The sequence below is a fragment of the Mustela lutreola genome, chromosome 5 (genome assembly GCF_030435805.1).
Source record: "Mustela lutreola isolate mMusLut2 chromosome 5, mMusLut2.pri, whole genome shotgun sequence".
Taxonomy (NCBI): domain Eukaryota; kingdom Metazoa; phylum Chordata; class Mammalia; order Carnivora; family Mustelidae; genus Mustela; species Mustela lutreola.
The window spans coordinates 77,651,255-77,664,467 of NC_081294.1; the positions used below are offsets into that span (position 1 = coordinate 77,651,255).

At 52.9% G+C, this 13,213-nt stretch overlaps 1 protein-coding gene across 2 annotated transcripts in view; it reads left to right on the forward strand.

Annotated features, from left to right (window-relative positions):
* Positions 1–13,213, forward strand: part of PSD2 (pleckstrin and Sec7 domain containing 2) — a 55,922-nt gene that overhangs the window by 21,957 nt on the left and 20,752 nt on the right. The window contains exons 3-7 of one of the 2 annotated variants that reach the window (XM_059174758.1): positions 1,383–1,844; positions 2,479–2,673; positions 5,658–5,738; positions 9,583–9,695; positions 10,429–10,489. In XM_059174758.1, coding sequence (XP_059030741.1) covers positions 1,383–1,844; positions 2,479–2,673; positions 5,658–5,738; positions 9,583–9,695; positions 10,429–10,489 — 912 coding nt within the window. The remainder of the gene's footprint in view (positions 1–1,382; positions 1,845–2,478; positions 2,674–5,657; positions 5,739–9,582; positions 9,696–10,428; positions 10,490–13,213) is intronic. The other variant, XM_059174759.1, reaches the window with a different exon arrangement.

Consider the following 13,213-nt stretch of genomic DNA (forward strand, 5'->3'; position numbering starts at 1 on the left):
CGCAGGGGGAATGAGGGGTGTGCCACTTTGCAAGGGCGGACCTTGATGTATCTGAAATGGGCTGGACTCAGCCTGCTTCTTCCTTTGGGTCTCTTCTCCTCGCTGTCTCTATGTTCTGTCTCTCTCTCTATCTCTTCCTCTCTGTTTCTCTTTTTCTCAGTCTATTTCTTGTCTCTCTTATTTTTCTTCCTCTCTCTCTCTTTTTCTTCTTGTGGCTCTTTTGTTCCATCCCTCTTGATCTTGCTGTTTTTCAGTGTCTCCTCTTCTTTACCTGTCTTCCCTATGTATCTCCCCAGTGGGCAAGATTCTTCCCGGGATGCCTCAGTTTACCTCTGTGTGTTCTGTTCTAGGTGCTGGGAATACTTCAGTGAACAGAACATACAAAAATTCCTACTATGATGGAGCTCAGGGTCTGGGGGGGATAGACAATAAATCGTGAAAGTAATAATTATATAGTATGTAGAAAGGGGGGTAAGTGCTTTGGAAAAAAAATCAAGTAGGAAAAAAGGGCTGAGGTGTTTGGAGGTGGGTCCCAATTATAAAGAGGGTACTCAGGGCAGACCTCATGGAGAAAGGGGTGAGGAAGGAGGGCTTCAGCATGAGGGAAGAGCCCTATGGCAGAGGAATTGCCAGCCCAGGCCTCTTGCAGGGACAGGTCAAGGTCCTGCGGGGGTTTCTGCGCACTGGGAGGCCAGGGGGCTGATAAATACCTGTAGGTTCACCCCGCCCGCCGTTCATCAGGGTTTACTGAGCACGGATTGTGTGCTGGCTATTCCCTGGCCTTGTGAGGGGTGGGACTGGGGAACAGATGGGAAATGCTGACAGGGGCTGGCAGCTAGGGAGGAGATACCCTGAGGATGGAGGATGAGGAGAGGGGCCAGTGAGGTGGGTGATGTGCTCCTGCCTTCCTCAGTCTCTCTGAGGAGGTGATATTAAGGCCAAGCCTGAGAGTTACAGTGTGGTCGGCTAAGCTGAGAGCCTCTCAGGCTGTGGGGATGGCAAAGTTTTGACCGAGCATGACCCTAGTTGTGATGGGGGATACCCGCGTGGCTCTGGGAAGCCTGGAGGCAGCAGCCCCTGGGCCACAGTGGAGGGAAAGGCCTCCCATTCATTCATTTAGCAAATAAATGATGCCTACTCTGGGCCAGAGACAGGGTGGGCACTGGGGAGGACCACGCCCATCCTTTTGCATTGCTGTACCTTAGCACACAGCCCAGCATCTGGCGTCTTGTGCCCAGGAAATCTGGGCTGAAAGAATAAACCGGACACCATCCATGCCTGAGCCTGCCCCTGTGGAGCTCCCAGATGTGGATCGGTGCCATCCTAGCCCATGGAAAGGGAGGCCTCCTGGCAGCATGGTGACTGGTCCTTGTATCCCACAGGCTGGGTGGCCCGGGAGAGCCGGATGTGCGGGACGGCTTCAGTGCCACGTTTGAGAAGATCGTGGAGTCAGATCTGCTTCGGGGAACCCAGTACAGCAGCCTTGACTCCCTGGATGTGTTGAGCCTCACGGATGAGAGTGACAGTTGCGTCAGCTTTGAGGCCCCCCTAACACCTCTCATCCAGCAGCGGGCCCGTGATAGCCCCGAGCCAGGGCCCAGCTTAGGCACTGGGGACATGGGGACTGAGGGGGACATGGGAGCAGCTGGTGGTGATGGGGAGCTGGGCAGCCCCCTGCGATGCTCCATCTCCAGCAGCCGATCAGAGAATGTCCTGAGCCGCCTGTCTCGCACAGCCGTGCCCAATGGCTTCCATGAAGACGGACCCCGGGGTCCAGGTGGGGACGAGGAGGAGGAGGAGGAAGAGGAGGAGGAGGACACAGACAAGTTGCTGAACTCAGCCAGGTGAGGTAGAGCCTATGCTGGGAACTGGGAGAAATGTTAGGCAGATGGGGAAACTGAGACCCAGAGCAGGCACTCTGGGTCTCAGCCAGGTGAGGTAGAGCCTATGCTGGGAACTGGGAAATGTTGCTGAACTCAGCCAGGTGAGGTAGAGCCTATGCTGGGAACTGGGAAATGTTAGGCAGATGGGGAAACTGAGACCCAGAGCAGGCACTCTGGGTCTCAGCCAGGTGAGGTAGAGCCTATGCTGGGAACTGGGAAATGTTAGGCAGATGGGGAAACTGAGACCCAGAGCAGGCACTGCAGATGAGGGCGAGCCAGTGCCCAGAGTGAACAAGCCCTTTCTATGGTCACGGCATCCCAGCCCTCCCACCCCGGTCCTCAGGTTCCCTGCTTCCCTCTTATGCCCTTCTAGCTGTGGTGGGGCCAGAGAGCTGTGCTGTGTTGATCATGTAGCTTCTAGTGATTTCACTGCGGGGCTCTTGTAAAAGTCTGACTAGATTCCCTCCTGATACAGTGGGGTTCTGCCCCTGCTTCGGTACCTGGGTGGTTTTCAGAGGCCTGGGGAGACCTCCCAGCCTCTTCCCAGGGCTCTGACCCTGGTCCCCTTCTTTCTGTCCCTACCTTCCTTGTGCAGTGACCCCAGCCTAAAGGATGGCTTTTCAGACTCGGACTCAGAACTGAGCAGCTCAGAGGGGCTGGAGCCGGGCAGTACAGACCCACTGACCAACGGGTGCCAGGGCGTCAGTGAGGCCGCTCGCCGGCTGGCCCGCCGCCTCTACCACCTCGAGGGCTTTCAGCGCTGTGATGTTGCCCGGCAGCTAGGCAAGAAGTGAGTTGTTTTCATACCCCCCACCCCGGGCAAACCCAGTGTCTTTCTCAGCCTGAAGGAGGTGTGGGTGACTACTGTCAAGGGTGTCTGGTGCTTGGGGTGTTCCAAATAGTCCCCAAGGGCTCCTCCTCCTGCTACTGTCCTCATTCCTGGCCTTGCCCTAAATCTGTTTCCTTTCTGGGCTGCCTGGGCAAGGCCCGTGCTCTCAGGGAGGGGAGGTGGTGGTGGGGCGGTCCCTTGGGGCTGGGGAGTACAATGTGGCCTGTGGTTATGGTGATGGTGTGAGGACAGAGCAGGGGGGGCGTGGCTGGGGAAGAGGAGAACCTGGGCCTGGGCGGGGACTGCTGGGGACCCAGGAACTGGGAAGGGGTTCCTGGCTGTCATTAAGCCCCACTCTCAGTCTTTTGGGACTGGCTAAGGGGGCTGAAGCTGCCAAAGCACAACCCTGGCCCTGGGACTGGGGAAAGGGAACTAGCCACATGGGAGTGCTGGGGGCTGTGTGGGGATGGGGGGACAGGCAGGGACTGAGGGAATCAGCAGACACACCCCATGTGTTTCCAACTATCAGCATGGCCACCTGCCTCTGCCCTTCCTCCAGGGGGGCCTCTCATCCCCACATTTAGGCTCTGAGATGGGGAGGCAGTCACAGCTCTCAAGTCAAAGGGTCAGTCCCAGCTTGGGATCCTTCCCCCAAGCCCCGCTCCCTCCTCCCCCAGCCCAGCACCCCCTCCCCGGCCACCTCCAACCCCCCATTTCTCTCCCTGCTTCCTCCTTTACCCTTCTTAGCCTCCCATTTCTCCTGCCTCCCAGCCCCAGCCCAGACATTACATCATGACTTTGAAGCCTCACCTCTCCTGCTGGACTGTGACCTCCACCTTCAACTTAATGACATTCTCCTGGAGCCTAGGTTATGTTTGATTTGCAGCCTTCCATCCTTCAGCCCCTCCTCTACAAGAGTTTCCAACCTGCTTAAGTCTCTCCCATCTGAAAACAAAAATTCTTCCACAACTGCACTTCCTCCCCAGCTTCTTGGCAGTCAGAATTCTCAAGTTTTCTGCCCTGGGTGGCCTCAGTGCACTCCCCCTCTCCACATTCAACCCCTGGGGCAGGCTTCCCTTCCCACCATCTGCCTTCAGCACACCTTCCAGGTCAGGGCCAAGTTAGCAGCCTTTGTCTTTGAGTTCAGGGGCTGCTACCTGGCCTCAGTTTATCCCTCCTCAACATTGCAGACATACCCCACTACTTTCTTTTTCCTTCTGTACAATTTTTGTTTTGTAAATTTCAACCATACACAAAAACAGAGAAAATATATGAAATCTCCACATACCCATTACTCAGCTTCAAAGTTAACAACATCCCCCTTCCCCACCCCCGACCCATTTTGCTGGGATATTTTAAGGCATATTTTAGACACTCTGTCATTTGATCCATAAATACTTCAGTATGTGTCTCTAACTGATGAGGATTTTTAAATATAATCATCATTCCATTATAATTTTTAACAAAACTAACCAGCATTCCATAGAGTGTCTAACATTTAGTCTTAGTTTAATAATTTGTCTCAGAAATGCTTCTTCAGGGCGCCTGGGTGGCTCAGTGGGTTAAGCCGCTGCCTTCGGCTCAGGTCATGATCTCAGGGTCCTGGGATCGAGGCCCGCATCGGGCTCTCTGCTCAGCAGGGAGCCTGCTTCCCTCTCTCTCACTCTGCCTGCCTCTCCATCTACTTGTGATTTCTCTCTGTCAAATAAATAAATAAAATCTTTAAAAAAAAAAAAAAAAAAAAAAAAAGAAATGCTTCTTCATATCAGGATGCAAATGAGGTCCATGCTTTGCCTTTGGGCACCATGTCTCTTGAGTCTCTCTTTTTTTCCTCTTAAGTCTCTTAATAGGCTGCCGGGCTGCCTACTTTGTCTAAGGCCATGTATCTGTAGAAGAAATGGAGCCATTTGTCAGGAAGAATTTCCCATGATTTGAATTTGGTGTCCCCATGGAGTTATGTCACGCTTTCTCCATTTCCCCAGTCCCAAGTCTCCTATAAATGGGGGAGAGCTTGGGGCTTGGATACATTCAGGTGGAAATTTGTTCTCTTTTCTGATAAGAATTCATCTCTCCAATATTCTTGAAATTCTCCCTTGGCCTCCAGGACCCTGCACCCCTGGCTCTCTCTGGCTGTGTTTCTCTGTTTCCTTCAGGGGCGCCCTCTCTCTTCTCAGTTGGCCTCGACCCTTAAGAGGGGCTTCCTCTGATCTCTGTCCTAGGTCTGCACCCTTCTCTCGCTTGGGGTCATCCCCTTTCTCCAACCATTAACCAGCTGCCATCTCTCACACTGGGACATCCAGCCCCACCTGATGTCCAGCTCTGGACACCTCCCCACAGCCCACCTCCTGGGGTCATGCGCTGCACCGTTCCATTGCCTGTGGATTCTGCTTTGGAAATCTCACTCCTCCCCAAACTCTCTGTCTCTCTAGGAAGCAGCCCCTGCAGCTCCTAGTGGTCTCCACTCAGCGGACAGTGTTCCACACACAGATCTGACCCACTCACTCAACCCCTCCCTTCTTTACCCTCTTCCCGAACACTACCCATCCTTCCCTTGGCTGTTGTGCCCCACTCCCTACCTCATCTCTTTGCTGCCACTGCTCCTGCTCTCTGGCCACAGGGCCCTGCTGATAGCTACTTGGACATGTGCAGTTTCCTTTACTGGGGACACTTTGCGTCATCCGTCTCCCTACTCCCTTCACCTCACTGGCTCTTACTTTCCTATAGGTCTGCTGTCTTCACAGAGACCTCATCTCCTTTAGGAAGCCTTCCTGACCCCCTCCTACCCAAGGATGGACTGTCATAGCCCAGCTGGCTGGAAGGGGGAGGCAGCCTAGGGAAGGGCAGCTCGGGTGGGTGGCTCTGGGTCCCCCAAGGCTCACTGCCCATGTGCTTCCTGTTGGTGGATGTGTCCTGCTTCTAACGAATACCCTATGCTCTCCTGACAGCAATGAGTTCAGCAGGCTGGTGGCCGGGGAGTATCTCAGCTTCTTCGACTTCTCGGGCCTGACCCTGGACCGAGCGCTCAGGTCAGTGGGGCTGGGATGGGGGGGTAGCCACATGGGATACAGGCCACACATCTGGATTCTCATGCAAGCTCTGTCATAAACTTGCTGTGCAACCTTGGGTGAGTCTCTGGACCCTCCCAGGAATGTTGTGGAGAAGGGGCCATGAGCACAACAGCCCCCGGTAATTGGTAGACGGCTGAGCGTAGGAAGGTGGGAATGCCATCTTGAGGTTTCTGGAGCTGAAGGGCAAAGGACTTGCCAGTATTTGAGCACTTCCTGTTTGCCAGACAGGATGGGTCTTTCCATACCCTTTGGACTTCATCCTGACCACACCCCTGCAGCGTAGGTGTTAGGACTGCTGTTCACAAATGAGGAACCAATCATTAGGTAAAGTGATTCCCCCTCTGTCCCTGAGGGAGGAGATGGCAAAAATGGGGTTTGATCTCAGGTCCTCTGGTGTTTGGATACAGACAGTAGCCTTCAGGAGGGTCAGGTGCAGGCTCCAAGGGGTGGAGGGTAGGGAATAGAGGGCAGCCCAGTGTCTAGCCAGTCGACAGGCAGGGCCCACAAGGAGATAGCAGGCCACAGCCGTTGGGGCGTAGGGGGATTCGCAATCTCTGTGCTAAGTAGGGGGTGGTCCCCAGATGGCAGATCTCACTGTGTCCCACATGTCCCCCACACTTAAAAAAAAATGTATTTTCCATTCCTTTTTCTCTGCTTCACTTGGGATATTTTCTGTTGACCTGCTTTTAGTTCACTTACCCTTTTTTTTGTGTGTCTAATATGCTGTTAAACCCATTTATTAAAATTTCAACTTTTTATTATTATATTTTTCAGTTCTAGAATGTTCTTTCTTTCTTTCTTTTTTTTAAAAGATTTTATTTATTTATCTGACAGAGAGAGACACAGTAAGAGAGGGAACACAAGCAGGGGGAGTGGGAGAGGGAGAAGCAGGCTTCCAGCTGAGCAGGGAGCCTGATGTGGGACTCTGATCCCAGGACCCTGAGATCATGACCTGAGCTGAAAGCAGATGCTTAATGACTGAGCCACCCAGGAGCCCCTAAAATTTTCATTTTGTTAAATTATAAAAAAATAGATTCTAATTCTCGAGAGGGGAATTTCTCATCTTTCCATTCATTTATTCCATCTTTCCCTCTCTTTTTGAAAATACTAATCCTAGTTATTTCAAAGTCCTTATTTCAAAGCCTGCTCATCCCAATATCTGTATCTTTGGAATCATCTCATCTGTTTCTTTTGTCTCTTGTTCTTCTCTTGGTGTTCCATCATACATCCTGTCTCTCTGCATGCTCAGTAATTTTTTTTTTATGAGATGCTGTATATTTTGTATAAAATTAGAGAGGTTCTAGATAATTGTATTTTCCTCCAGCAAAAGTTTACCTTGTCCTTTGCTAGGCAGTTAGAGGTGGGGCAGGGGGTGTACTCTTAATCTGACCATGGCTGAGCTGAGGAAAGGCTGCACCAAAGTTTGGTAAACTCAGGGATCTCCCATCACAGGGTGGAGGACCGCATGGCTTTCCACTAGAAGCATAGTGTGTTCACTGGGGCCTCTCCCTTTGGTGGGTCCTGAATCCTAATTGTGTCTCCTCAATATAGGTAGAGTGTCAAAACAAAACAAAACAAACTCAGTCCTTCTACTTCTTAGAGGTTTTCTGCTTAGCTTCTTAGCATCCTGCCCCTCACATCTTCAGAATTTGGCAGACTTCTCAAAGGGAATATTGGCCGTATATTCACAACCCGTTAGGTCTCCAGGTTTGTGTCTGAAACCAAGTCTTCTGCCTCTTGCCTTTGCACATAATCAGCAATGTCCCCAAGGAAAATTATCTGTAGATGAACCCCTCACCTCCATTCTTTCCTTCCTGGAAGTTTGGCCCAGTGGCTTCCTGAGAGCTTAAGAGAGATGTATTCTGTCTGGCTTATCTCAGGTTCTCAGGGGAGATATTGTGCTGCTGCAAGTTGCTCTGTCCTGAGCTGGAGTCTGAAGTTTGCACTGGGATGAGGAAGAGTGGTGGGAAAAGACGTTTGGTGGGTCAGGTCACGATCAGAGGCCTGGGTATTGTGCTGGAGAGCCTTGTATGCCAGCCCAGTAGATTGAGGCTTAACTGCAAAGGCACTGGAAAGCCACAGAAGTTACTGGATGTAAAGCATTATTTTGGAGGTAGTGCTGGCGGCCTTTGGTCTGGAGGCATGCAGGCTTCTGAAGAGGGTCAGGTGGGAAAGGATAGGCCTGAGGTGGGAGAGGATAGCTCTGAGGTGGGCAGTGGGACTAAAGGAAAGATTGGTGTGAGGGTCCTCCAGAAGATTAAGTAGAGGGATGGGTGAGGCCAAGGTGTAGGGGAGAGGGTAGGCAGTGGTGAGGCTGAGCCTGGGGGCCACCCGAGAGTTTGGTGGTGGCTGTGTCGGATTGGGGCTTGGGGAGGACCCCTGGTGAAGGGGTGTTTGGCCTGGGGAGTAGGAGGGATGGATGGCTTGTAGATAGGACAGGTCAAGGCTGGGATGAGGGATGGGTTTTAAAAAGTCCTAGTGGAGGGTGGTTAGAGGAGGAGGGGCAGAGCTGGGTGCCAGATGGGAGGAAGAGAACAGGGAACAGGAGAGACCGGGGGTGGGAGGAAGGGGAGACTAGATGACAGACAGCGTGTTTTGTATGGCAGTTGACTGCCTGGGATCGAAGAAGACCATGGCCTTCTTGGTCCCAGGGGGGCCTCAGGAACAGCATGAGAGAGCATAAAGCAAAGTGGGCTTTCCAGAAATGAAATGAACCATAACGAAATTAGGAATGAACTGGTCTCAGGAACGCTGCACAGATAGAGGCTCGAATTTGCTCAGTTTGGTTTTTCTTCCTAAGAAGAGGGGTGCCTAGGCCCCATCTCCCAGCCCCTGTGGTTTTGGGATCAACTCCTAGGGCCCCTGAAAGCCAGTGGCTTTTGAAGTGGGCCAGGAGAGGTGGGTAGAGGTGCCCAGTAGAGGAGGGAAGGTTTTTTCAGACAGCTTCAGCGTCCCCAGAGGCATGGAGCTGGAAAGGTGCTCGTCCTGGCCGGGGTGTGAATATTGTGTGGAAGGCGGATGGGGGTGAGCTTGGAGGGACAGGAGCGTGGTGGGAACATGTTCTGTGAAGGCCAGAACATGAGGAGCTTGGCTATTATCCTGAGCACTCTGGGGAGACAGTGACAGGTTTTAAGCAGGGATGAGTCTCAACTACATGTGTGTTTAGAAAGGCTGCTCCGTGTCTTCAGGGGGAATGTATCAGAGAGGCACAGGGGTGCCCCAGTCTGGAGGCCACAGTGAGTGTGCTGGGTGTATGATGAGGGCAGAGGAGGAGGAGGGTTTGAGATCAAAGGTGAAGAACAAGTCACTGTCAGTTCAGACTTGGTGTGGGGGAAGGGTGAGGGAGGCCAAGGTGGGGCTTGGGGTTCAGCTGGGGGCACATCCAGTGAGGAACAGGAATGACTGAGGAGGAGCCGGGGGTATGGTGGGGGGCACGAGAGGGTGGGGGGCAGGTGTGGCCCATGCAGGCCTCGCCAGAGAGGAGGGTGATAGAAGTGGGCGTTTATCCTGAAGCAGGCCCACGGCAGAACTGAGGGGCCTTTATTCCTCACGCTCTGTCCCCTGTCCGCTTCCTGGAAGGCACTGAGGGCTGAAATTCTGAAGCCCCCTAGCCTCCACAATCCGGAAGCTGTCCTGGGGAAGGTGCCTGTGCACTGGAGCCCCCGCCCCCTCCGACGGGTTTATGTGGTGCGTGCGTGCGTGTGCATGCGTGGTGGTGGTGGCAGCGAGTTCTTCCCCGGGTGAGGATCCATACTGACTGAGGGACTCTAGAGGTCTCCAGCATCCTTAAATTGCCCTCCAGAACCTTCCTGAAGGCCTTCCCGCTGATGGGGGAGACGCAGGAGCGTGAGCGGGTCCTGACGCACTTCTCCCGCCGGTACCGCCAGTGCAACCCAGAAGACAGCACCTCGGAAGGTACGGCCGCCTGCCCTACCTGCTGCTCCGCGGGGCCCTGGCTTCCCCCCAACCCCGCCAACAGCCGCTTCTATCCTGCTGGCTAAACATGGAACACAGGAACTATGGCACCTGGAATGAGGTCTGCTTTCTGGACAAGACACCTTCCGAATGTCTTGCCTATGGTCATTCTTCGTGCCTGGGAGTCTGCTGTCCTAGATTCGGGCCTGTGGTGTTCTGTTCTCCCCGGCCCCCCATTGCAGTGCTGATTGTTGGTGCGGTGGGAGTCCTGGGGTGGAGTCCTGGGGCCGGGCCCTCTTAGTCAATTGAGCGGCAGGACTTTCCCTGTGGATGGACCTGAGTCCCAGGACCTGGGGGATGAGGCCAGTTTTTGGAGGAGACACAGGCCATGGTAGGGACATAGTCCAGGACCCAGCGCCGCTCCTGGGTCTGAGTCTCAAGATGAGTTCGGTCACAGGAGGCAGGAGTCTGGCCTAGAACAGGCCCAGGGTGATCGGGGGCCCTCTGAGGGGAGGGGTTGGCCCTGACCTGGGGCAGGCAAGTGACTCTGGTGCTGTGGTGGGGGTGGGGCAGGGAGCATCCATAGGTCCTGGGCCCTGAGGTGCGTTTGGTTGGTAGCTGGCCTCTTCCTGTCTCCAAGGCCACGAGGTTGACTCTGTCAGGAGACAGTTGGGTGGCTGGGTTTGGGGAAGAATGGGTCCTCACACTGAGGCTGCCACCATCTCTGATTTAGATGGGATCCATACACTCACCTGTGCTCTGATGCTGCTCAACACGGACCTGCATGGACATGTGAGTCGGGGAGGCAGAAAAGGGGCGTGTCTTCTCACTGACCCTTCCCACCATGTCCTGGGGCTCCTCCTTTCTCCAGCCCCCTTCCTAACAGCTGCTTGATGGCCATGGTTCTTTAAGCAGAGCTGGGAGTTGGGCAACTTAGCTTCCCTGTCTCTATCTCTCTGAGATCTGCCTGTCCCCAAGCAGGACAATGAGAACAGCTGAGGCACAGGGGAATTAGGGTTTGCAGGGTAAAATGTGCCCCCCATCTGTGTCGACTCCAGGCATTGCTAAAAGATCTTGTGCTCTTCCTACCCTTGTCCTACAAGTCCGAATTTGACCCCACTGCATTGTCTGGCCCCAGGCAGCCCCCACCCCTCAAATGGTAGGTTGCCCTCAAGGGGCATTCTTGTCACCCCTACCCACCACCGGGCAATGACTGACAGGTGAGTGCCCCAGGCTATGAGGCTATGCTCTCTCAGCCCTGGGCTTTCTCAGTGTTGCTTGTGACTCAGTAACTCCTTCTTCTTTCCTCCATCTGCTCCCGGGACCCCCCTCTTTGGGCTCTCTTGCCCTCCTTCAGGTGGTAAGTGTAGCTGGTGGTGTGCATGCCTGTGAGCCCAGAACCCCCATCTCCATGTTCCCTTCTGTGTTCCCCATCACTTCATCTGGCCCTACCAGTCACTGCCCCATCATTGCTCACTTAGTGGAGCTCAGAGTCCCTCTGTTAATTTGGGGATCTTCCATTAACTCCTGGGGACAAGAGGCCATCCAGTATGATGCTGGAGTTAACCAAGAAAGCCCAGGGCATAGAGTGGAAGAAAGAGCTAAGACACACCCAATTGCAGATCCTCTTCTTGCCTCCACATGGAAGCTCTGTGATGCTGGGCAAGACGCTGGACCTCTCTGTGCCTCAGTTTATGCCCCTGTGAGGTGGGAATAATGATATTCTGACTAGTGTCCTGGGGAGAATGGAGAGAATTAATATGCACAACACCAACTGTCAGGGTCTGGCACCTAGTGAGGATTTTATTTTGAATAATGTCATTACATAAGAATGACAATGGTATTCATTACTTATATTAACATTTGAATGACGGAGAGCCCCCAAGGCCTAGCCTGCAGATCTGTGGAGGGTCACGAATATGAAAACAGCAGCCTGATGGCAGCCTGAGCAGGCTGGCTCAGGTGGGCACACTCGGGCGCCTGGCCTGGGAAGGGTGACAGCCTTGCTGACCTTGGTATAAAGAGCTGTCATGGGCTGGCAGCCTGAGCGTGGAACAGGAGAGAAGACAAGTATATTCCATGTGAATGTCACCAGAGCTAGTGCCCGTCAACCAGCTAATGCTCCCCCAGATGGCTCACTCTGTTTATGGAGAACAAGTGTTGCTAGCACACCTTAGAAAGAGCACTAAGGATGCTACACCCTTGGCCGAGCCTCAGGGCAACCTCAGGACCCTGCTGTGCCAAGTTCTAGAAGGCCTGCTCCATGGTTATGAATGGCAGTAGCCACTGTCCAGTGACCCCTTAGGCTGAGGATTCCCCTAAACTGGGGGGACCTTCGTTGCCATTGGCCCACCTCAGTGCCGGTGGCTAAAGAGAAACACCAGCCACTTCCTGGTGCTCTCGTGGGTGGGTCAGGGTGGTAGTTTCTGCAGGCAGTAGACCTTGAGGATCCCGGTGTTCTCTCTTGAAGGCACTATTGCAGAAGGATCAGGGGAAAGGGTTCTGGGCCAGAGTCCCCTGTACTTCCTCACATGACTGCTGTATGGCCTGGGACAAGTTACTTACCTCACTAGATCTCTGATTTGCCATGTATGCTTCCTTGGCTTTAGGAGATGGCACTTAGCCAGGGGCCTGGCTGCAGTTCCGTGAGCTCTCTAGAGGATCTCCATGGGAGTGGCTTCCCCTGCTTCGAGCTGTCCCCCTTGCACTCCATGGTGGATATGGGCATCTCGGGAAGGTGGGGCCTGCGAGGGCCCCAGAAACAGCTCGAGTTAGAGAGGGAATAAAACAGCTGGCAGGGGGGCTTGGTGCATGTTCTTCAGATGCACAATTTTCGTAGATGTTTCATGTGGGCTTGTAAAGGAAGTCCATTCTGTAGCTGGTGCTTGTCATGTTCTGTATGTGTAGATAAGGTCAAGCCTTTTAATTGTGTCATGCAAGTCCTGTACATTCTTAGTTTTTTTTTTTTTATTGGGGTAAAGTACACATAACATACCATTTTAGCCATTTTGAAGTATGCAATTCAGTGGAATTAAGTACATTCACATGGTGTGCAATCATCACCACTCTATACTTCCAGAACTTTTTCATCACCCCAAAAGCAACCCTGTGCCTATTAGTAGTCACACCCTCCTCCCACCCCTGGCAACCCTAATTTGCTTTCTTTTTCTTTGGATTTGCCTATTCTGTGTATTTCATGTGAATTCAGTCATATAATATGTGGCCTTTTGTGCCTGGTTTCTTTGACTTGCGCTTGTTTTCAAGGTTCATCCACTTTCTAGCATGTGTCAATACTTCATTCTTTTTAGGACCAGATAACCTTCCACTTCATGATATACCACAGTTTGTTTATCCGTTTATCTGCCGATGGATCTTTGGATTGTTCTGCGTTCTGGGTATTGTGAATCATGCTGCTGTGAACATTTGTGTACAATTGTTGTTGTTGTTTCAACACTTGTTTTCAATTCCTAGGAATAGACTAGCTCCCTCACATGTGAATTCTGTGCTTAACTTTTTGA